At 43.4% G+C, this 24,460-nt stretch overlaps 1 protein-coding gene across 6 annotated transcripts in view; it reads left to right on the forward strand.

Annotated features, from left to right (window-relative positions):
* The window catches only part of PRPF18 (pre-mRNA processing factor 18), a 34,588-nt gene that overhangs the window by 656 nt on the left and 9,472 nt on the right, over positions 1 to 24,460 (forward strand). For 2 of the 6 annotated variants that reach the window (XM_083400002.1, XM_083400006.1), the window contains exons 1-6: positions 12,729 to 12,875; positions 13,589 to 13,666; positions 14,158 to 14,184; positions 17,430 to 17,537; positions 18,902 to 19,015; positions 24,303 to 24,449. In XM_083400002.1, the coding sequence (XP_083256128.1) occupies positions 12,810 to 12,875; positions 13,589 to 13,666; positions 14,158 to 14,184; positions 17,430 to 17,537; positions 18,902 to 19,015; positions 24,303 to 24,449 (540 nt within the window). In that variant the 5' untranslated portion in view covers positions 12,729 to 12,809. Of the gene's footprint in view, positions 1 to 12,690; positions 12,876 to 13,588; positions 13,667 to 14,157; positions 14,185 to 17,429; positions 17,538 to 18,901; positions 19,016 to 24,302; positions 24,450 to 24,460 lie in introns of those variants that run through there. The other 4 variants (XM_083400003.1, XM_083400004.1, XM_083400007.1 and 1 more) reach the window with 4 other exon arrangements.

Below are 24,460 nucleotides of genomic sequence, written 5' to 3' on the forward strand. Positions count from 1 at the left end.
AGCCGCGGCCGCCGGGGCAGCTGACGGGAGGACGGGACCGGGGCTCCGCGGGGAAAGCGCGCCTTGGCATCGCAAACACCCCCAAAAAGAAAGAGAGCCCCCCCCCGAGGGCACCGCGGTGAAAGCAAAGGAGGAGAAACGCGCAGGGGGGGGGGTTAATCGGCGGGGGGAAATGCTCGTCGCAAAATAGAGGCGCACACATAACTTCCTACAGCAAGCACGACTCATTCTCCACGAGTATAATTAGAGCAAAATCTGATTTAAAAGATAAAGAGCGCTAATTCGGGAGGATCCCGGCCCGGGAGGATCTCGTGCCGGGCGGCAGAGGCCCCAAGGCGGGCCGGTCTCCGCTCCAGAGCTCCTTGCTCGGCTTTTGTGTGTCAGGTGGATTTTGCAACCGCTGGGCTGGTCAGAAGATAGGTTTAGACAACATGACTAAGAAATGCCGAATGCATTTATTCCTAAATTGCTCGTCAAAAATAGCTATTATTTCTACCAAGCATGTTCTTCAAGTGCTGCAGATTACTTCGAAGCAAGCAAAAACAAGGTCTGTGGCGCCTTAAAGACTTACAAATTCAACAGCAAGTCAAGTAGATTATTCTATTAAAAAATGAACAGAAAACTTCACTATTTGGCCCAAGATTTACATTTCTGTGTATAAGACAATGTTTTTTGCCCATTCTTTTTGACCCAAATTGGGTGTTGTCTTATACACGAATGGGGAATGCACAAGGGTAAAACACACAGACACACACACACACACACAGGACCTGTCTGTGACTGCCATGAAGAAGCTGCCAGAACCACAAATTATTTCACCTGGCGCTGTTTTGGGGGATGCTGGCCCTCGCCTGCTGCTGCTGCCTCCTCCTCAACAACTTTGGCCAACTTCCCCCAAGAAAGCTCAACAAGGCAGGTCGGATCTCCACTGCTGTTTCTGCCAACCGTTACAGGCTGTTTAAAGTATTGATTTATTAATTTTGGGTTCAAAAAAATAGGGGTCTTATACATGGAAAAATACTGTAAATCAACCTATGACAAATCCGTAACAATGTTCATTTCATATTTTATAAACTCAAGTAGGACACATGCCAAGTAGTTACATTTTGGTTGGAGGCTTCATATGTATTGTTCTTTAGCTATGTATTTTCAATATTGCAACCACTGAAATACACTTGATTGGAATATCTCTTTATTTTTTGCATTGAACATTTATATTGGATTGGTGAATTTTAAAATGAAAGAATAAACAGTTGCTGCTATGCTAATTTTTTTGGACTGGACTTTAGACACCAATCAAGAAGGGTTAAGAAATGTAGTTGCGGCTGTTGTTATTAATAGACATTTTACAAGTTTTAGTAAACAAAGAAAGGAAATGACTGCATCAATGAAGGGACAGTTTTAAACATTCTTAATGCAACAAGTACAGTGTTACACTGCACAGTTAATAAGCAGCATAAATTATGTTAGAATCATAGAATCATAGAGTTGGAAGAGACCACAAGGGCCATCGAGTCCAACCCCCTGCCAAGCAGGAAACACCATCAGAGCACTCCTGACATATGGTTGTCAAGCCTCTGCTTAAAGACCTCCAAAGAAGGAGACTCCACCACACTCCTTGGCAGCAAATTCCACTGTCGAACAGCTCTTACTGTCAGGAAGTTCTTCCTAATGTTTAGGTGGAATCTTCTTTCTTGTAGTTTGGATCCATTGCTCCGTGTCCGCTTCTCTGGAGCAGCAGAAAACAACCTTTCTCCCTCCTCTATGTGACATCCTTTTATATATTTGAACATGGCTATCATATCACCCCTTAACCTCCTCTTCTCCAGGCTAAACATGCCCAGCGCCCTTAGCCGTTCCTCATAAGGCATCGTTTCCAGGCCTTTGACCATTTTGGTTGCCCTCCTCTGGACACGTTCCAGTTTGTCAGTGTCCTTCTTGAAATGTTGTTAATTTGTGATACAGCATCCAGGTTTTCCTCCTTCACAGTTCTTACCATCTTGCTTTTCTTTAAAAGGGGGCAGGGAGGGAAAGTTTTAAATCAGTGTTTGCTCTTATCTTTCCTTTGCAATCCAAGGGCTGGATACCCTTTTGAGTGAGGGAGGCGGGTGGCGCTGTGGTCTAAACCACTGAGCCTCTTGGGCTTGATGGTTTGAATCCACACAGTGGGGTGAGCCTCTGCTGTTTTGTTGTCAAAAAATTATTAATTTTCCACATTTATAACAAACATAACATATAAAACACACAAAACACATCACAATACTAAAGAAAAAAACCAAAACAAAAATATAAACACATTACTTCTAAAACCCCATTTAACTTTCATTGTTAGCTGACTTCCTCAAATCCCCCCTTACTGAATGTCATTGTACCACCTTGTAACAGTTCTCCAAAATCATATTTCTAATAAAATTAACTCCTTCAATTTACTATCTTCTTCTCTTTTCTTAATGATCTAAATCCATAATGTTTTACAGTTCATTCTTATTCTAATCCTAAGCCTGTTTGATACTTTCAAGTGACTTCTAATTATCTTATGTTACAATATTTGGCTAAATAGTCTTTGAATTTCTTCCATTCTTCTTGATACTCCTCTTCTTTCTGATCACGGATTCTTCCAATCAGGTCGGCCATCTCCAAAAAGTCCAACATCTTCATCTGCCATTCTGGAGCCTCTGTTGTTTTGTCCCAGCTCCTGCCAACATTCGGAAGCATACGAGTGCCGGTAGATAGATACTACTGTGGCGGGAAAGTAAACAGTGTTTCCTTGTGCATGGACTCTGGCACTTGTCAGTGTCCTGTTGCATCCGGTTGCACCAGAAGCAGTTTAGTCATGCTGGCCACATGACCTGGAAAAGCTTTGTGCAGACACCACCGGCTCCCTCGGCCTGAAAAGCGAGATGAGCGCGGCACCCCATAGTCGCCTTTGACTGGACTTAACCATCCAGGGGTCCTCTACCTTACCTTTCCCTTTGGGGCAGCTTTCTGGAAGCAACAGGCAAGTGATGGATGAGGTGAGAGGCAAAAGTGTGAAGCCCCATGAATGTGAATTACCCCATTGCACTTTATTAGGTATATATTTGCTAACATTTCTGTGCCACTAACATTGAGGAGGAAGATATGGCAGTAAACAGTCGTGCCCATCTTAAGCCCTCAGAGCTGGCCACAGGGGGTTGACTGGGTGGATCCAGGAAGTGAGCAATACTTCAAAGGGAAGCACCACTTGTATTGAAGGAGTAGAACATCCCCCTTTGAGGTGCTTCACCTTCAGGCATGCTTGGAGAAAACGAATTACTTGGATCCATTCCAGTCTGGCTTCACCTTGCCTTGGTCACCCTGACTGACATTCGTTGGGAGAGAAATGGGGGAGTGTGACTCTACTTGTCCTTGATCTCTCTGTTCGGCTTTTGATATTGTCAGGGAGGTTGGAGCATTGTTCTTCAGCTCCTATCTTTAGCGCTGTTTCCAGAAAGTCGTCATGGGACACCACTGTTCAGCAACTTTCTTCTTGGAATAACAGGTTTGGAATTTTTGTATGCCACAACTGCTGCTCGAACTTTACTAGCTAAAAAGTGGAAAACGCAAGAACTACCAACGGTGGAAGAATGGCAGATGAAGATAACGGATTTTTCAGAGCTAGCCGACCTAACCGGAAGAGTCCGCGACCAGGAGGAGGAGGAGTATCAGGAAGAATGGACTAAATTTAATGATTACTTAGTTAAATATGTCAAGTTAAATTAATTGGAAACAGCTTGCAGCTACTCAATGGGCTTAGGATTTTATATAAGTTAAGTGATGAATTAATGTGTTTAATTTCAAAACGAAAAGATCTAAGGATGTTAATGTTCAAGTTAAACTTTATAAGAACTGTGAATTGGAAAACCGTTAAAAGGATATGCATTGAAATTCCACCAAGGGGAAGCGAGGAAGTCACTTAAGAATGTTAATAAGTGCAATTTTTAATAAGTTTATGATTTATGTTTGTTTTATGTGTTTGTTTGTTTGTTTATAATTCTGTGAAAACCAATAAAAAAATTTTTTTGGGGGGGGGAAAGGGAATTTGGAGTAAAGTGTCATCAATACATGGATGACACGCTGTAGGCCGGCTCTCTCTGTTCTGTCTGAATTGGGAGTGACTTTTGGTGGTGAAGAGACAATAAATTGATGGTGGATCCTGAAAAGACAAAGTGTTATGATCCAGGAGGTGGGCAGACAGCATGTCCTGAGTGATGTTACAATGCCCTGGGAGGAATAGGTCTACTAGGCAACCTAAGGCCCGGGCGCCGGCTGTGGCCCAATTGCCTTCTCAATGTCTCAATCGCCTTCTCTCATGGACGGTCTGGGAATCGGCGTGTTTTTACATGAGTAGAATATGCCCTTTTATTTAAAATGCATCGCTGGGTTATTTGTAGGGCATAGGAATTTGTTCATTCCACCCCCCGCCAAAAAAACCATATAGTCCGGCCCACCACATGGTCTGAGGGATGGTGGACCGGCCCATGGCTGAAAAAGGTTGCTGACTCCTGGTCTACAGCTCGATTCAACACTCCTGGATTCAACACTCATTTGGAAGCTCAAGTGCCCTAGGTAGTTTCCAAGTTCCATTTTCTAGCTCCAGTTGGTTCTCCAGCTACCTTTTGGATACAAATAACTTGATCATAAAAACTTCCAGATTGGATTACTGCAATGTGCTATATGTAGGGCTGCCCTTGAAGATGACTTGGAAACTTCAGTTGGGCCAAGTGCAGTGGTGAGATTACTGGCTGGAGTTCCACTGAGATCACATACAACCTTTCTTGCAGAACAGCTGCATTGGTTGCCAGTTGGTTTCTGGTGCTCATGTTAGTGCAAAAAGCCCAAAATGACTCAGACCTGGGGAAAGTCCTAAACACCAGAGGCATTTGATCCTTGGGTGTGTGGTTCGCCATCCATGCTTGACTGTAACATTTCCAATAGGGAATAGCTTAAAATTAATCTAGTATCAATTTGCTCTTAACTTCTTTTTTACATTTATATAGTTGGTTTCTTAAAGAAAACTTACCTTGAAAGTTGGAACAGCCCATCTCTCCCAAAAAAAGACCCACGCTTCAATTCTATGTTCATCCGGCAGTAAGCCCCATTCAACTCAATGGGACTTACTTATGACTAGATAAGCACAGGCCTTTTCCATCACTTAAAGGGACCCCTGACTGTTAGGTCCAGTTGTGGACGACTCTGGGGTTGCAGCGCTCATCTCGCTTTATTGGCTGAGGGAGCCGGCGTACAGCTTCCAGGACGTGGCCAGCATGACGTAGGCTGCTTCTGGCAAACCAGAGCAGCGCATGGAAACGCTGTTTACCTTCCCGCCGGAGGGGTACCCATCTACTTGCATTTTGTGCTTTTGAACTGCTAGGTTGGCAGGAGCAGGGACCAAGCAATGGGAGCTCACCCCGTTGCGGGGATTTGAACCGCTGACCTGATCGGCAGGCCCTAGGCTCTGTGGTTTAACCCACAGCGCCACCTGAAGTCACTTAAACCCTAGCTAAAAATATTCTGCTCTTTCGAAACAGAAACAACAGAGATGGATTGTATCACCAAGCATAGGCATCAACTGTGATTACAGTTTTTCCTTGACCTTAACTTTTCAGTCCTATAGTGACTTACCTTGCAATAAGTGCCATTGAGTATAAGATGTATAAGATTGTACAGTTCATTGTTCAAGCCACCAGAGAACACACATGCTGTGTATATCAATCCATTGTTGCCACAGTTGGGAAGAACATAGAAGTAGCCTTTGGTGCCCATGAGTCGGCAAGTGACTCACAAGAGCTGCAGGAGACACTATCAGAACTGCCAGCAAATGAAAGCAGCTCTACTTGTAAATCCTGATTGAGACTAACAAATGGAGACATCACATTGCACCACACACTCCTCAGCCAAACTCCTGACATGCCTAACAACTTGCTTTTTGATTCCCCTTTTATCCTCCCTCCCCTTTCTCCATAAGTAAACACTTACACAAAAATCAACGGGAGGTTAAAAACTAGAAGTAATGTGTGTTCTGGTATGTGACTAATCCACTTATTTGGATCTTCTTACTTATTTGGTCTGCCCTGATCCTCTCTATCAGCACACCCAGCTGCTGGGATCAGCTTTCCCAAACTTTCACTGTTGCTATATTCAAATTTCTGTCAACTCACAAATGCTGCTGTCTCAAGCCCTCCAATCCCTTCTGCAAAGGAGATTCTTGGCTGAATTAGGATTTGTGTATCACAGAGTGCAGATATCTGCTGCAATAAATGTATGAAAGATACTAACAATGTGAGATCGGTTGGGTGTGGTAGATTGCTGTCCATGGACTCTTGAGACCTGGGTCCAAATTCTCACTCAACTGGATCAGTCTCACACTAATTTACCTCACATAGTTATGGACAGGAGGGAGGGATAAGACATGAAAGTTGTGTGTGCATCTGAATACGTGCACTAGCAGATCTGGTAAGAAAGGAGGCATAAGCAAACAAGGTCAGTGGAGTGGCCTTTTCTATAACAGCTTATTTTCAATTTGCAAAAGGGGATTTCAATCTTTGACAGTTTTCCAAATTTCTACATCTCAAATTCTATGTTGTTGTTTTGCATGAGCTTTGGCTTTTGTGTCATAAAAAAAGGGTTTACATTATTCAGAAAACTTGCTAGATTAATTTCCCCACCAAATAAATATTTCCCTTTTATTTCCATACTTGTGAGAACATGTCTTATGTACTCTCCAAGAAAACAAACATATTCCTGCCAATTTTTTTGTGAAAAAAACATTCTAAGATGAGAGCAGACTGTCATTGACAATGTGTGAAGATCTTTAAGTCTTGGTTGCTTGTTGTAACTGGTGTCAGGAGGACTTTCAAAAACCAGTGATATTGCGCCCATATCAGGCCATTGGGCAGAGGAATCCTATATGGCAAGGGGAAAAATACACCATCACTATTCTGGCACAACTTCTACCATGTGCTACACTCACCCAGAAAATGAGAGGAAAATCACTGAGCAGCTCAAAATGGAGCAATGGCTACACTTCTAGCATCTATCAAAATGTGCCCTGCACCCAGGTTGACCAACTAGAGCAGAGCTTTCCAAACTTTTCATGTTGGTGACACACCTTTTAGGCATGCATCATTTAATGACACAGTAATTCAGTTTTGCATAATTTTGCACCTCAGTAATTAAATTTTACTAGCAAACCAGAGGTTAAACTAACTCCTTTCCAGCCCTGGGACGAGTGTGGGGAGAGTTTGCACAACACACTGTAGCCAACACACTAATGTGTTATGACAGAGTTTGGAAAGCTCTGAACTAGAGCCATGGAGATGAGGTGATAACCTTCTGGAGAAGATATGGAGATACCTGTACGTCAAACAACATGGAAGTAAGGGGCCCCAACTCTTTTGCCCCCCCCTTCATATCAGGGAGCTGAGCATGGCAGGGCTTCAGTGGCTGGCTCTTTCTTCTCCGGCTGCTGTGGAGGGAAAGGAGTGGGGAAGCAGCCACCAGCCACTCCTCCCAACATCCTGATACAACATCTGAATATCATGCATGCGGCAATGTCCCCCATTTCCCTCACAAGATGGCGCCTCTGATTGAAGGAGACAATCCTCTCATGGGGGCAGGGTAATACCCTCAATTTAATGTTGCATTTTAAATTGTTGTGACCCACCTTGGGACCTTAAGAGTGAAGGGTAAGCAATAAATCAAAGCAACCAGGACCTTCTCCCAATGAATAACTCATGCCTGCTGTGCTCCTCCCTGGGGGTTTTAGTTCAGCAAAGTGTGGCAGCTAACCCAATATTGGGATTGGTCATGGCTATGGAAGACCTTCACCACGATCCTGAGTTTGGAGGACTGGCCAAGCCAAACTTTGGCTTATCTGCCATCCTGTACTAAGTTGGAAAGCTTCAGTACATTCTAACACTTGAGGGTCTGAAGTACAGTTTTAACACACAAGCTCTAATTAAATTCTAACATTTATTGAACTAATGAATTTAGCACCCCACAAACTCATATCAATATGGTCCCACTCACTGTCTGAATAGCAACAGTTGTTCCAGAGGCAAAAGAGACAGTGCTCTCTGGACACAAGCCCATAGTGCAGATCCCACAGAGCTTTTTGGCAATTCCCCACACATTAAATCACAGCATCAGACTGGAACCAGTCACATCATGAGGCCTCTACCTCCTCTCTCAATCCCCACCCATGGACGCCACAAGCAAATGGGCAGAAAAGGTGTGCCCTAGCTTGCTGGAAGAGAGCCAGTGTGGTGTTGTGGTTAGAGTGTTTAACTAAGACCTAGAAGACCAGGGTTCAAATCCTCAATCAGCTCTGAAACTCAGTGGGTGACTTTGGGCCAGGTACTCACCCTCAGCTCAACCTACCTCAAAGGGTTGTTGCGAAGATAACATGCGGAGGCAGAGCTCCTAGGAAAAACGGTGGGAATAATTGTATGTATGTATGTATGTATGTATGTATGAAATGAGTACTTCAGCAGGCAGCAGGTGCAGTGCCCCTTAAAGTTCCACCTCCATCTTGGGCACTCCCTCCTCACCTCCTCATGTTAAGAGATCTATCAAAGTATGTGTGGTATGGAGCAAGTGGATCACGATACGTTTTTCCTTCCCTCTCATAATACTAGATCTGAGGACATCCAGTGAAGATGGTTAGAAAATTCAGGAGAGAAAACCCCCACAAAGCTCTTAGTTAAATTACTTTTACAGTGGTACCTCTAGATACGAACGGGATCCGTTTCATCTAGAAGCAAACGTAACTAGTGACAGCACGTCTGCGGATGCACGCATCACTTTTTGCCGCTTCTGTGCATGCGTGGTGTCATTTTGAGCGTCTGCGCATGCGCAAGCAGCGAAACCCGGAAGTAACGCGCTCTGTTACTTCTGGGTTGCCGCGTAGCGCAACTCGAACGCGCTCAACTTGAAGCGTATTCAACTCGAGGTATGACTGTACTCACACAAAAGGTGGCAATGGTCACCAACTTGGATGTCCTTAAAAGAGGAATAGACAAATTCATAGAGGATAAGGCCAGGCATAGGCAAACTCGGCCCTCCAGATGTTTTGGGACTACAACTCCCATCATCCCTAGCTAACAGAACCAGTGGTCAGGGATGGCGGGGGTTGTAGCCCCAAAACATCTGGAGAGCCAAGTTTGCCTATGCCTGGATAAGGCTATCAATTGCTGCTAGCCACTACCAGATGCAGTATTGGGACCCAAACTCTTTTCTTGCTAGAAATTGCTTCTGGCAGATGTTACCAGAATAACTTCAGTTGTAACTGAAGTTATTCAATCTCTATTGCAAATCAAACCAATGCAACTGAAATAGCTTGACACAAGGGATGCTCCAAGTGGTTTCTCCAAATTCAGCTGAGACTGCAACTTATGCTGGCTTCTCCAGTCTCGCTATTATTCAATCCCCTGAATAGTGGCCAAAATTGTGGAAACCTTTTGGAAAAAAGTGTATTTCCAAGGTCTGATGGCTCATAACATCATTTTTTTGCAGTAATACCATAAAATTATATACTAATGGAAAGATAATGAAGAATGTAATGCAACAAAGTTTGTTCAATTATTTGTATTCTATCAAAAGTTATAGCCAAATAACCAGAAAAAGGAAGCACAACTTGCTTAGGTTGATATGCAGTACCTTTCCTTCATTTGACTGTAGCCTATGAGCATGAGGGTTTAGAGAGCCAATCAGGTGTCATCTTGTTTTGGCAGTGATTCAGTCAGGTCACTGTAGGATTCAGCTACTGATGTTATGTACTGGAGCTGAGAGGGGGACATTTGTCAGTGTGTTATGTGATAGCCATCAAGTTGGTTGGGGTTTTTGTGTTCTTTCATTTAGTGAGCTTGTAAAATGTAATAAAATTAAAGAAATGGTGCAAAGAGTTGACTGGTCACCCAGAAAGTGATGTAAAATAGTACTATTAAGTGAACAAGGCTACAGTTATGAAGAAAGTAGAAGAAAAATTGGTGGAAACTTAACCAAAGGTGGCATTTCTAAATTTATGAAGAGGTACAGACTTCCTGTTGTTTTTGTCCATGGAGTTTTCTCGGCAGGGATACTGGAGAGGCTTGCTGGTTGCTGCTCCAGGTGGATCACGTTTAGTTAAAACTCTAAGGTGCTACACTCAATATGCCAGCAACTTTGGAAAACTCAACAGTGGCCAGAGGATTGGAGAAGATCAGTCTACATCCCAATCCCAAAGAAGGGCAGTGCCAAAGAATGCTCCAACTACCACACAATTGCACTCATTTCACACGCTAACAAGGTTATGCTTAAAATTCTACAAGGCAGGCTTAAGCAGTATGTGGACCGAGAACTCCCAGAAGTGCAAACTGGATTTCGAAGGAGCAGAGGAACCAGGGACCAAATTGCAAACATGCGCTGGATTATGGAGAAAGCTAGAGAGTTCCAGAAAGACATCTACTTCTGCTTCATTGAATATGCAAAAGCCTTTGACTGTGTCGACCACAGCAAACTATGGCAAGTTCTTAAAGAAATGGGAGTGCCTGATCACCTCATCTGTCTCCTGAGAAATCTCTATGTGGGACATGAAGCTACAGTTAGAACTGGATATGGAACAACTGATTGGTTCAAAATTGGGAAAGGAGTACGACAAGGCTGTATATTGTCTCCCTGCTTATTTAACTCAGATATGCAGAATTCATCATGTGAAAGGCTGGACTGGATGAATCCCAAGCCGGAATTAAGATTGCTGGAAGAAATATCAACAACCTTAGATATGCAGATGACAAAACTTTGATGGCAGAAAGTGAGGAGGAATTAAAGAACCTCTTAATGAGGGTGAAAGAGGAGAGCACAAAATATGGTCTGAAGCTCAACATCAAAAAACTAAGATCATGGCCACTGGGCCCGTCACCTCCTGGCAAATAGTAGGGGAAGAAATGGAAGCAGTGAGAGATTTTACTTCCTTGGGCTCCATGATCATTGCAGATGGTGACAGCAGTCACGAAATTAAAAGACGCCTGCTTCTTGGGAGAAAAGTAATGACAAACTTAGGCAGCATCTTAAAAAGCAGACATTACCTTGCCAACAAAGGACCGTATAGTTAAAGCCATGGTTTTCCCAGTAGTGATGTATGGAAGTGAAAGCTGGACCATAAAGAAGGCTGATCACCGAAGAATGGATGCTTTTGAATTATGGTGCTGGAGGAGACTCTTGAGAGTCCCATGGACTGCAAGAAGATCAAACCTATCCATTCTTAAGGAAATCAGCCCTGAGTGCTCACTGTGAAGCTGAGGCTCCAATACTTTGGCCACCTCATGAGAAGAGAAGACTCCCTGGAAAAGACCCTGATGCTGGGAGAGATGGAGGGCACAAGGAGAAGGGGACGACAGAGGACGAGATGGTTGGACAGTGTTCTCAAAGCAACTAACATGAGTTTGACCAAACTGCGGGAGGCAGTGGAAGACAGGAGTGCCTGGTGTGCTCTGGTCCATGGGGTCACAAAGAGTTGGACACAACTAAACAACATAAAGAGACTTCAGTCACTACAAAATCAGACTGGTAAAGGCAGGAAAAGATGCACAACAGCAACTGACAATAGAAGTATTGAGAGATGTGCCTACGTGACAGAAGAAAATCATCCGAGAATGCAAGATGACATGGCGCAATGTAATGTGAAGTTGAGTGCAAGACTGTTCGGCCGCAGACTGCAGGAATATGGTCTAAATGCTAGAATTCCAAGGAAAAAGTCATTGCTATCTTTCAAACAAAGGTTTAAAAGATTAAACTGGGCTAAAACCCATGTTAACTGGACAGCGGAACAATGTGACAGTGTTATTTGCAATGATGAGACCCAAATCTCCTTGTTTGGTAGTGATGGCATGAAATAAGTGAAAAGGAATCAGAGATTTACATCCTACTTGCATTACACCTACTGTGAAACACCCAATTAGTGTTATGATCTGGGGATGTATGACAGCAAAGGTGTGGCCAGGATTTGTGTCATTAATGGGAATGTAAATGCCGTAAATGCCCAAAATGCCGATGAAGCGTCGGACACAACTAAACAACAACAACAAATGCCCAAAAATACATAGCCCAGACCTTAACCCAATTGAAAATCTATGGAGCCGACCAAAGAAACTTGTTAGTCAGAAGCAACCCAGCAATAAAACCCAATTAATAGAGGCAATAATTCAATCTTAGTTTCACATGATCACAGCTGAACTGAAAAACTTGGTTCACTCCATGGGAAGGTGCTGTAAAGCCGTAATTAAAGCTAAAGGTTACCCAACTATTAAGTGACATGGTGAGAACTTTTGTATATCTAATTTCTTCTATGTGTTTCACATTTCTTCTTCTATGACTGCTGTTGTAATAAATAATCCTTCATAAAAGTTACTGCATTACATTCTTCATTAAAATATCCTTCCATTGATATATAATTTTATGGTACTACTCCCCAAAAAAGTCATGTTATGAGGCATCAAACCTCGGAAATACACTTTCCCCAAAAGGTTCCCACCATTTTGGCCCCTTGTGTGGAATCCTAGCCCCCCCCCCTCCCGCAAATGGGCGCCCGCTTCTCTTCCGGCCACCGGCTCCAACCCCGCCCCCCGCCCCCCCCCCGGAAAATCCCGGGATCCTCGCTGCTGCCGCGGGGCCGCCCTCTTCCCCGCCGGAAACGGCGTCTGCGGCGGGCGCCAGTGCGGCTGCGCGGCCGGGCTGCTTGGGCTGCGGGGCTTCCGTAGGGGCGGCGGCGAGGGGCTGCTTCGCTTCCGGCCGGCGTCTGAGGCGAAGGCGCCATGGACGTCGTCAAGGCCGAGATCGAGCGGAAGCGGAAGCTGCTGGAGGAGAAGGAGCTGCTCGGGGTAAGCGGGAGAGAGGCGCCGCGGGGCCCGGGTGGGGTGGCGGGGCGGACCCTCCGCGCCGTGTCTCCGGGGCCCCAGAGGGCGGCGGGGGAGCCTCGGCCTCGCGGCGGCCTTTGCCAGAGAGCGCTGCTTTTGCCTGGCGAGTCGGGCTCTGCGGGGGAGTCTCTTGCTCGGTCTCGCCGGTGTTTCTGGGCGGGGGGGGGGGGGACACAAAGGCCAGACGTGAAAGGCCGGCGAGTGGGATGAGCTTCCCCGAAAGACAGCTGGTCCCCCGCCGCCCGCCGCTCCCATCATCTGCCACAGCAAGAGAATGTTATTCAGGCATGGAAGACGTTTCCCTCCTGGCTCAAGTCGGGGCAGCCTGTTCCTTCCTTCCAGCCTCCAAGCAGCGGCCCCCGGGGCCCCCAGGAGCAAAGCTCTGCCCGCACCAGCCTGGCTACGGGGCTGCCAGGGCTTTTCAGCAGTTGTCTCTGGATATGCCCTGGGACCATATGGGAAGAATGTGCTGGTGGCCTTTTTATATTCACGTCACTGTATATTAGATGAGAACCCCTTTCCCCCCTTAGTGTGCTAGTTGGTACTGGTTCCTGTTAACCATCATTGAGCTGTTATGAATCTGACAGCCCATCCCATTGTGCTTCACATTACTGAAAGAAGAATGGTTAGTTGTTTATGAAACATCACAATGTAGTAACTACTTTCCTTTCTTTCAGGGAAATAAAAAATACTTTAAGCGTAGTGAGTTGGCCAAGAAGGAAGAAGAGGCATATTTTGAAAGATGTGGTTGCAAGGTAATGTGAAAGCAGTAATGGTAGTGATTCTGGTTAGCTGAGCAGTGTCTGCTTAATCATAGTTTAAAATGTATTAATAGATTAGTAGGAAATACACTGATTGCAGCATGGTTATTAGTGACTAAAAATGGGAAGAATCAAGAACCCCTACTCAAAGAGGCAGGGAAAAGAAATATATGGTGTCAGATCTTAATACGTTAAATAAAATAACTTATAAAGGGCATGCAACTAAGAGATTTTTGGAATGTTGTCATAAATTTCTACAGTTCTAGAATCTGGATAAAGAAAGTATCAAAACATTTGTGTGAGAGAGAGATTAGAGTTACTTTAAACAATTACAATATGATGGCTAGGAAAAATTACGAATAGGTGTGTTAAAAATAATCAAATGAATGGTGAATGCTGTGTTTATATTTCCTCTATCCTTTTTATTATTTAATTTAATAAAAAATGAATAATTCTTTGTTCACTCTATCACTGTTGCACTTTAGCCTGTAAACGAGAAGCCACCAGGAGAGGTATGAGTTTCCAAGAAAAGTTTGCAATGCAGGAAGAGGCATGCATGAGTATGCAGCTACTTGAATTTGTGTTTATAGTTTGGCTTCTGTGGAGGGCATGAGGCTGCTTGAGAATAAAGCTTTTCTTTTTAAGTTGTGCTCCAGCAGGCATGTACCCTGGATCTGATATAACCAACCCTTTTGTAAAGCAAAGTAGAGGCTGCTAATTTCTAGATGCTGGCTCCATTGTGGGGTGAGAGTGGGGGGGGGGGGTGGCCTGAATGCGTAAAAGATGTATACCTTCCTTTCTTAGGCTGTAATCCTAATCCTGTTTACCTAGGAATAAATCCCATTGAATTTAATAGATTTTAACTTCTGAGTTGACATGGTTAGCCTCGACCTGTTAGCCAAGAATGTCCACTTCTTGAAAGGCTATGAAATGCAGCTTGCATTTCTTGTTGGTTAGTTGGGGTGAAATAATAACTAAACTCATACGTAAGACACATCATGACAAATAAGTCACCTGGAAGGCCTTTGCTCTTCTTTCCACCTCACTTTGATTGTATCAAAGCAGTTTGGATGTGAGGATTGTAGTGTGGAAATTTAGTAATGGGAAGTAATAGAACTAAATAATTGCCAATTTGCTGTCTTTCTTTTGGGACCCCAAAATCTGCTGCCTAAAGCAGGCCCAGTTTATCCGGTCTCATTATGGTTGGTCATAATCTGATATATCCCATAGTATCCTGTAGTGTCAGGCCTATATATATATATTTCGCAAGTCATTAAGCCTATTAAAATCAAGTTTCTTTTAGACAGAATTATAAGCAGTATTCAATTTAACATATTTCAAATATGCTGTGGAACTTAGCTTTTATGAAGTAGGATTGCTGGGATAGCTCAGTCCAGTAGAGCATGAGACTCTTAATCTCAGAGTTGTGGGTTCAAGCCCCTTGTTGGGCAAAATATTCCTGCATTGCACTAAATGACTGTTAGGATCCCTTCCAACTCTATGATTCTATGGTATGTTATGTTGTTATTTTTATTTCCTTTGCAACATTTATGAAAAGATAGGGTTTATAACTTCTGTTAGAAGGAGGAATGTTATGACTTATATCATCCATCATCATTGGACTTATGATGAAAGCTGGTGGGGCCAGGACTTAATGAGATACCGTATTGTGCACAAGCCTATAGCTGCAGGGGTGAAATGGAGTGCCGTGGCGGAATAACTTTGGAGTGAGGAAGGAGGCAGAATGTGTGGAGGGAGCCTGCCAGAGAGGGTGCTTTTCTTTTATAATAGAAAAAGCTGCTGGTACTCACCATGAAGTTGTTACAGTAATTGCCACACTTTTAACATTTGGAAAAAAAGGTGCCAGTACTGCATTCCCTGGAGTATTCCCAGAAAAGAGCACTGGCTTGTGTATAACTATGAAGGAAAGCGTTTCTGTTATTTTCTGGCTGTCACTACAGTTTTACTAACTTACATGGCAATAATATCAAGTAGCTGTGTAATTTCTCGTTTGACCTGGTTGCTTATGTCCCACTTAGAGAAACTTGGTTAAAATATTAGGAGTGTGGATGGAGCCAGTTGCTTTTCAAATAAACAAAACTAGGAGACATTTTAGCTCACCAAGAGCCTCCCAGATCTCTGCATTTCATTGAAATGTTGTTAGTGTGTTTAAAACAAAGCAAAAAACTCTGACATTTTGCAAATGAAGGTGCATTTGCTAAAGTCCTGAAAGTACTTTTATCTTATTTTACTTGGTGCAGACATTGCTTGTAACAATCCCACTGGTAAAATGGCTTAAATCTTTTTTTCCCCTGTCTGGGTCTTAACTCCTTTATTATCATAACCAACTTCTTTTTCACAGCTATTTGGGTGTATGATAATGCATTTTAAAATACTCTTTTATACAATGAACATAGGGCTGCTCTTCTGTAAAAATCACTGTAATTTTTGCTTACTACTTAAATGGTCCCAGATGTGCACTGTGGAGCTTTCCCCAAGGAATGGAGATATGCTTGAATGGCATTCTGCATTGATAGGTGAAATTGTCACCTGTGTCTATGGTAGAGAACGGCTGATAACACACTTCTTGAAAGTATGAGACATTTCAACCAGGGTATAATAGTTTGCACAGAAAAATATTGTTATTGTTATTACCCACCATTCACCCTCATGTCATAGGCCAGGTTAAAAAGGTAAAGGGACCCCTGACCATTAGGTCCAGTCGTGGCCGACTCAGGGATTGCGGCTCTCATCTCGCTTTATCGGCCGAGGGAGCTGGCGTACAGCTTCCGCATGACTAAGCCGCTTCTGGCGAACCAGAGCAGCGCATGGAAACACCGTTTACCTTCCTGCCGGAGCGGTACCTATTTATCTACTTGCACTTTGACGTGCTTTCGAACTGCTAGGTTGGCAGGAGCAGGGACTGAGCAACAGGAGCTCACCCTGTTGCGGGGATTCGAACCGCCGACCTTCTGATCGGCAAGTCCTAGGCTCTGTGGTTTAACCCACAGTGCCACCCGCATCCCCATAGGCCAGGTTACAATGTAAAAAGCAGTTTAAAAATACAAAAAATACAACCACGATAAATAGGGTGGGTCCTGACAACATACATTTCAGGTAATAGCTGATATTTTCTCAAGCCTCAGTTCACATGTAATGGCAGACTGTGGTTTGGCTTCTTCCTCCTTGTATGTGCTCTGTTTTCCTGGTTTGCCCATTGTTTTCCAGTCTAGCTGGATTGGGCAAACTGGTTTGTGCAAGCCATAGTGTGCCTCCAAATCACAATTGGAAACCATAGTTTTCAGTTACTGTATATAGTTGTCTAGTTGTTATATGTAGTAAACATAGCTCTCCTTTTGCCCATTTTCTGAGTGGCTCATGAGTTATGCATATCACCGTGATAGTTTCAATGTACTGAATACCATATTGACTATATGTAGCAGGTTTCTCTTCACAAAAACGCTAGCTTTGTTTTGTCTGAAATTATAATTATTTCCATACTTTGTGGAGTGGAGAACTGAGGAATGCTTGCAGCCTATAGTTTATCTATATGAAACTTCCGTAGACAGGGCAAAGCGAATTCTAAATTATTTTATATTTCTGGCACGTCTTAGAGTTACGGTCAGGTTTTTGCATGTCGGCTGTGCTGTGTAGTGCTAATAGCTGCTCTTAGAAGCAATCAGTGTTCCTGGAAGTTTAGACTTTTTCTGTGCCCATATTTAAAACTGGTTATGTTATGTTCCTTGTCTCTACCTAGGTTCAGCAGGAAGAGGAAGAGGAGGAGAAGACAGTAACTGCATCAAATCCAGTATTAGAACTAGAGTTGGCAGAGGAGAAGTTGCCTATGACTCTTTCTAGACAAGAGGTAAAGACAAATATATGGAGCTGGCAATATGCAGATAATTGTTTTGCCTTTACCAGATTAACAAATCTGCAGAGTATTTATATTGTACTGTGTGAAATTATAGTTATCATGAATTAACTATATGCCCATGAAGTTGTACAAGAGACCAGGGAATCAGCTAGCTAAATATATGAGGATATTCATCAGACTAGCTTTTCAGGCAGCAAAAATTTCGCATCAGTAACTTGTACTTTACTGATTTACCTGTAGCCAGTGCAGACATAATGATGGCTTACTCTTAACTGCAGGTAGGTAAGAGATCAGGAGTTCTCCCTCGCTCTCTTCCTACCCTTTTGAGAGTGATTTTCCTATTACCATAACTGCATTTACAAGGATATCACTGTTTGATGCCTAATGTTAGAGATGCTTAGAGCAGACCCATTGAAATAAATGTTCTTAACACATTGATTTCAGTGGGTCTGCTAAGAGTGAAGTTTGGATCCCTTTCGGAGCTTGAAGTATGGGTACCCCCAACAAAATTGTAAAAATCTGGCTGTATAATTTGGAACTAATGTGATTTGGAATTAATGTGATTTGATAGGCCTGTTAATAAAAATTATATTTAAAAAAAAAAGATTTCAGTGGGTCTGCTGAGTATGTCAGACATTTGTTAATCATGATTAAGTCTCAACAGGCTTCCTGTTGAATTAGGATTTTAAGACAATATTAAACTGTTTTCAAATCCTGATTTAAATAAATATTCCAAGCTATAGACATATTCCTCAGTTGTTGTAAAATTGGAAAGCTCAATCTAGAAAGAGGATGGAAGTTGTGTTACATCTGTCCCAACCCTTCAAGCGTTCCTGGGCTACAACTAGCATGATTCCTGACTGCTGGTTATGCTGGTTGGGGCAGACGTAGCCCAACAGTATACGGAGGGCACCACATGGGTAACCCCCGACCTAGTTCATTGGAGATAATGTATTAATTTCCATCCACATTTCAGACATATATCTGTATGTATTGCCCCAAAATGTAGCCTAAATGTCCCCAACTTAACGTGGCTTAGGAACTCCTGTTATTCATCACAGAATTCTACTCACGTATGCTCCATAGATCAGAGGTGCAATTTTTGTAATTATATTTAACTAAAGCGAGAGTCGGCCATGACTGGACCTAATGGTCACGGGTCCCTTTACCCTTAAACAGCTGCCACTAGTCATCATTAGGTATGTTGCTGCCCATTCTGTGCTCTTTAGCAAGGAACGATAAATTTCGTGAAAATAAGCAAGCACAGTGCTTGAGTTGTAATACCCTGTGGGGATGTGAATGGGTTGTTTGTTCTATTTTCTTCATTTGTTTAAAAGAAACACTTGACTTTCCAGGTCATGAGGAGATTGAGAGAAAGGGGTGAACCTATCAGACTTTTTGGAGAAACAGATTATGATGCCTTTCAGAGGCTGCGAAAGATAGAAATTCTAGCGCCAGAAGTCAACAAGGTAAATCTGTGCATAAGCATAAGAGAGATCATTTAAAGGGCTATCCCTGTGCAAAATTGGTGCACCTGTAACATTATAGCCATGGATATCCTGCTTCTTGTGCCCCTACCTGTGTATATACTTCATAGTTTGTTTTGGGCCCCACTCATCAAGCAGGCCACACACTGGATCTGATCTTTGGGGCTGGCATAGATGTGATCATGCTCCCCGCTGTGGAAGTGCCATGGTCTGATCACTACGCTCTGAAAGCCAAGATTGACTTCCCGCTCCTCCCTGGCTCGGGTGGCGAACCTATTTGGGCTCATCCGTGAAAACTGATGGATCCTGATAGATTCCGACAAGCCTTGCAGAACCCTGCTCCTCCTGGCGACTCATTAGATGAGCTTGTTGAGGACTGGAATAACCGGCTCTTGGCAGCCATTGATGAGATCACGCCTAAGCGCCCTCTGCGACCCCGTCAAAACCGGGCCCCTTGGTTTACTGAGGAGCTCCAGAAAATGAAGTGGGATCTCAGACGGATAGAGCGAGTATGGCAACGGACTCGTGATGGAGCCTCAAGAACATCTTATAGGACGCTTATGAAAGCCTATGAGATGGCTATGAAAGCTGCTAAGAAATCTTACTTTGCAGCTTCCATTGCATCGGCTAGCTCTCGCCCGGCACAACTTTTTAGAATAATTAGGTCAATAACGTCCTTAGGAGGACAACCAAATTTAAGCACAAATTCGACCCACAGCTGTGAGGCATTCGCGAGCTTTTTTGTGGAAAAAGTCCTGTTGCTCCGCCGTGACCTCCCTGCCAATTTAGATACAGTGACTGAACTGGAGGCCCCTCGACTGACTTCAGGTCCAGTGTTGGACCATTTCAATCGGATACTCCCTACTGATGTGGATAGATTCCTCCAAGTTGGTAGGCCCACCACCTGCCTCCTTGATCTGTGCCCGTCTTGGCTGATTAGGGAGTGTCCAGATGTTGCGCGGACCCCCCTGGTTGAAATTATCAATTTGTCCCTTGACACGGGGATATTCCCAGGGGAACTGAAGGAAGCAGTGGTGTGTCCACTCTTAAAGAAAACTTCATTAGATCCCTTAGACCTATCTAATTACCTCCCGGTTTCAAATCTTCCATACCTGGGTAAGGTAATTGAGAGAGCGGTTGCTGAACAGCTTGGTAGGTTTCTGGAGGAAACATCAGCATTAGATCCATTTCAGTCCGGTTTCCTCCTGGTTTTGGGACGGAGACGGCTCTGATCGCCCTAACAGATGATCTCCGTAGACAACTGGATTGAGGCGGGTCAGGACTGCTGATCCTTTTAGATTTGTCAGCAGCCTTTGACATGGTCGATCATGATCTTCTGGACCACCGCCTCGCAGACGTGGGGATACAGGGCATAGCCCGTAACTGGTTGTGCTCTTTTATCTCTGGTCGGGGACAGAGGGTGGCACTAGGGAGGGAAATGTCATTAGTGCCATTGCCTTCCGTTAAGAGTTTGGGTGTAATCCTTGACGCCTCCCTTTCCATGGAGGCACAAGTTACAGCAACAGCCAAGGCGACATTTTTCCACCATCGCCGCATCAAGCAGTTGGTCCCTTACCTTTCCCGCCCCGACCTGGCCACAGTGATCCATGTGACGGTCATCTCCAGGCTTGACTACTGTAATTCGCTCTACGCAGGGCTGCCCTTGAAGCTGTCCCAGAAACTCCAGCGGGTACAGAATGCTGCAGTGAAGCTCCTCATGGGGTCTCTGCCATGGGAGCATATTCACCCAGTGCTTTTCAAGCTGCACTGGCTCCCGGTGGAGTACAGGGTCAGATTTAAGGTGCTGCTTTTGACCTTTAAAGCCCTTCACGGCCTAGGACCCTCGTACCTACGGGACCGCCTCTCCTGGTATGCCCCACGGAGAGCCTCAAGGTCCATAAATAACAACACCCTAGTGGTCCCAGGCCCTAAGGAAGTTAGATTGGCTTCAACCAGAGCCAGGGCCTTCTCAACACTGGCTCCGGCCTGGTGGAACGCTCTGCCTCATGAGACCAGGGCCCTGCAGGATCTGATTTCTTTCCGCAAGGCCTGTAAGACAGAGGTGTTCCGCCTGGCCTTTGGCTTGGAGCCAATTTGATTCCCTCCCTCCCTCTCTTTTTTCTTTTCCTTCTCCTCCTGTGATGAGGCTACATTTTAATATTTTAATGTTCCATTATTTTAATGTTGTATTTTATTTTTGTTTTTAAGTTGTAATCATTCATCTTGTTTTTATTATTGCTTGTAAGCCGCTCTGAGCCCGGCCTTGGCTGGGGAGGGCGGGGTATAAATAAAAATTATTATTATTAATAATAATAATAATAATAATAATAATAATAATAATAATAATATATAATGTTATAATCCCGCATAGAGGGACACAGAAAGTGCCTTCTGTCATCTTGACTTCTGTCAAGTGCCTTCTCTCAACTTATTACTACACTTTAGTGTTGTAAGTAATGGTTTGGATTTACAGATAACCTCAGTTGTAAGCTTTTTGTTGTTTTTTTTTTTTTAAATAATATTTATTGGATTTTCCACAAATACAAAGACAAAGTTGCAAAAACAAAAAAAACCAAATACCACAAAATAGAAAAGGGGAAAAGGGGAAAAAAGCAAAAACCCAAAAATACATAAAACCACCCTCCCTCCACCCCACCAACACAAGAAGGGAACAAAAAACCCCCAAAAACATTCAAAGAGAAAAAAATTCAATTTTTCAAATTCCATTTTTCAATAACTTATTTCCTCGGCCTCCTCCCACCTCCCTTTTTGTATTCCAGTTATTAATCAGATCAGCAAATTCTTTCCATCTTTCACTGCTTACTGCTTACTGCTTATTCACTTATGTACCTTAATCCATTTAAACTTTATTCTCCTATCAGCATCTAAAAAAAGCAAAGAAAAAATTGTCCCAACTCCAATCTGCTCAATGGAGAAAAAAAGAAAAGAAAAAACCTTAAATCTTATACCCTTAAATCCTAATATCATATACCCTTAAATCCTAGTATCTCAAATCTTTATCTTATTTTCACTAAAGCCAGATAGAATCATTCCACCATCTCCAAAAGTTCTTAATCATACAGTATTATGCTAAATACTATTTTTAAAAGTTCCCAATTTTTCCCACCATCTCTTCCCCCTGGTTTCGGATTCTGCCAGTCCTTTTTACAAATTTTATCAGTCTTTCTTGTCAGCGATTGATTCCCTCAACCCGGTTCCCTTATGTCCGAGGCTCTTAAATCATCTCCCTGGACTGCCTGCAAGTTTCTTTCCAAGCCTAAAATTGAGTCCCAAAGAACTTCTTTCCCGATGTCTCCTTTAATCCTCTTCAGCACGTTTGCCCAAACTCCATATTTCAACTTGTAGACCAAGAAATATTCCAAAGCGTACTCCACAGTCTCTTTGGGGTTGCGGAAATCCATTTTTCCAAACTTTCCCGCAGTGCTGCCCTCCAACATATAGACCATCCATCCTGCTTTACTCAGTCCAAGTGGGGCACTGCCTCTCCAAGTCAGTCCTTCAACCTCCATAACCTCAGACTTAAGTTTATATCCATCAATTTGAGGCCCTATTACTGGGGCTTCCACATGAAATTTCTCTTGCAGAAATAGAACCGGTTTTGATTGTCCCATCCTCTTCTCCAATGCTCGTCCTTGCGAAGTTGGTTCCACTTCCCGAACCGCACCTGTTGAATTACTCCCTTTCTGTGCCAAAATAGATACATTTTGTTTCAGACCAGAGATGCCCTGTTCAAGAATGCCCACTTTCTTTATAGCTTGCTCCAACAGAGCTGTTATTCTATCAGCCATGTTCCCAGGCTTTTCTTGTTTTTCCCAGTGTTATCTACTGCTCTTCAAGGTCACTTGTCTGCAGCCTCCATGGAATTTTCCATGCAGAAATGTAACAGTCACAATTTCTAAACACCCTCTGTCTGCAACAGTTTCCTTTGGTTATTTTCCATTCGCGTTTCAGTTACAAAATTACAGTTCAGCTCCTTTTCCTTCCAAATACCACGAATCAGTACCTAAAAATAAATATCTCTGATCATCCTTCCATAAAGGTATAGTCCATTCCTCCGTTGTTGTTATTTTTAGATTATAAAAACTTTTTGACAGCCCGATCCCGGGCTTGAGACGGTAGTAAATTATGTCGTCTTTTTACTGTCCTGCAGGTCTCAATAGTCCATCAAAAGAATCTCCCCCTCTTCCCCTGCTTCCGAGGGGGGGGGGTTTCAGAAAACTTAAATGATGAAAATTTATACTTTGCAGAGTACTTTTCAAAAGCTCCAGCTTACAGCGGCTTTGCTTTGATCTTTCTACAAAACGGAAGGTGGGCTTCCTGTTTAAACCTTCACGTTCAAGTGCCAAATTCAAATATTTTTGTAATCCAATTCCGTTTACTTACGAAGTTTATTTAAGTCCGAATGTCCACAGGTAACAGCTGTGCTGCTTCACTCCCTGAAAACAGCGATCGATTCGATGTGCCGCGCCACTCACCCCACGTCGCTCCGGAGCCCCGAAACCGGGTCTCCCCGCGAGTAGGGGAGGCACAAAAGGCACGTGCCGAATTCCAAGCCCACGGTCTTCCTCCGACCGTGGTTTTTTGCGGGTCTCTGCCTCGCCGTGGCAGTCAGACCCTTCTTTCCAGAGAGCGGTCTCCTCCGAGACGGAGGAAATCCGCCATTATCCAGACGCGCCAACCCGGAAGCTCGTAAGCTTTTTGTTGTTTAGAGGACAAATTTAGAAGTCACAACTTATGTATATTGCTGTAGTGAGACTTGGGATCAGTTCCTGCATTTATCAGCTTCAGAGAAAGAGAACTGCCCCCCCTCAAATTGTGGCTGCTTGTGTGAATGGCGCTTCTTTTACTATTAGGCCCCCCAGTATGCCCTTAGAGATGTCTGTGTAGGATTCTCCACTGATATGAACTCTCTCTTAATGCTAAATTATGATTATACAATTTTTATTATTTATTATTTATTAAATTTCTATTCTGCCTTTCATCCAAGGATCACAAGGTGGTTTACAACATTAAAACACAAAAATACATATAGTAACAAATAAAAGCAATGCTCCCACAGTATTGTTATTTATGATATTATTTATTAATGTTTAAAACAACTCATAGGGTTATGTGGTATGATGCCATGATACTCAAAGTCTGTATATAAAAAATTGTAAGATACTTAAACATATTTTTTCAGGGCTTCAATTATGACAGTTCCTAGGATAACTCTGCATACTCTCAACTGTTGTTTTCATTTCCATAGGGATTAAGGAATGACCTGAAGGCTGCTTTGGATAAGATTGACCAGCAGTATCTGAATGAAATTGTGGGTGGGCAGGAACAGGGAGAGGATGATACACAGAATGATCTCAAAGTCCATGAAGAGAACACAACAATTGAAGAATTGGAGGTATTATATTA

Source organism: Podarcis tiliguerta (assembly GCF_965153285.1).
Source record: "Podarcis tiliguerta genome assembly, chromosome: 10".
Taxonomy (NCBI): domain Eukaryota; kingdom Metazoa; phylum Chordata; class Lepidosauria; order Squamata; family Lacertidae; genus Podarcis; species Podarcis tiliguerta.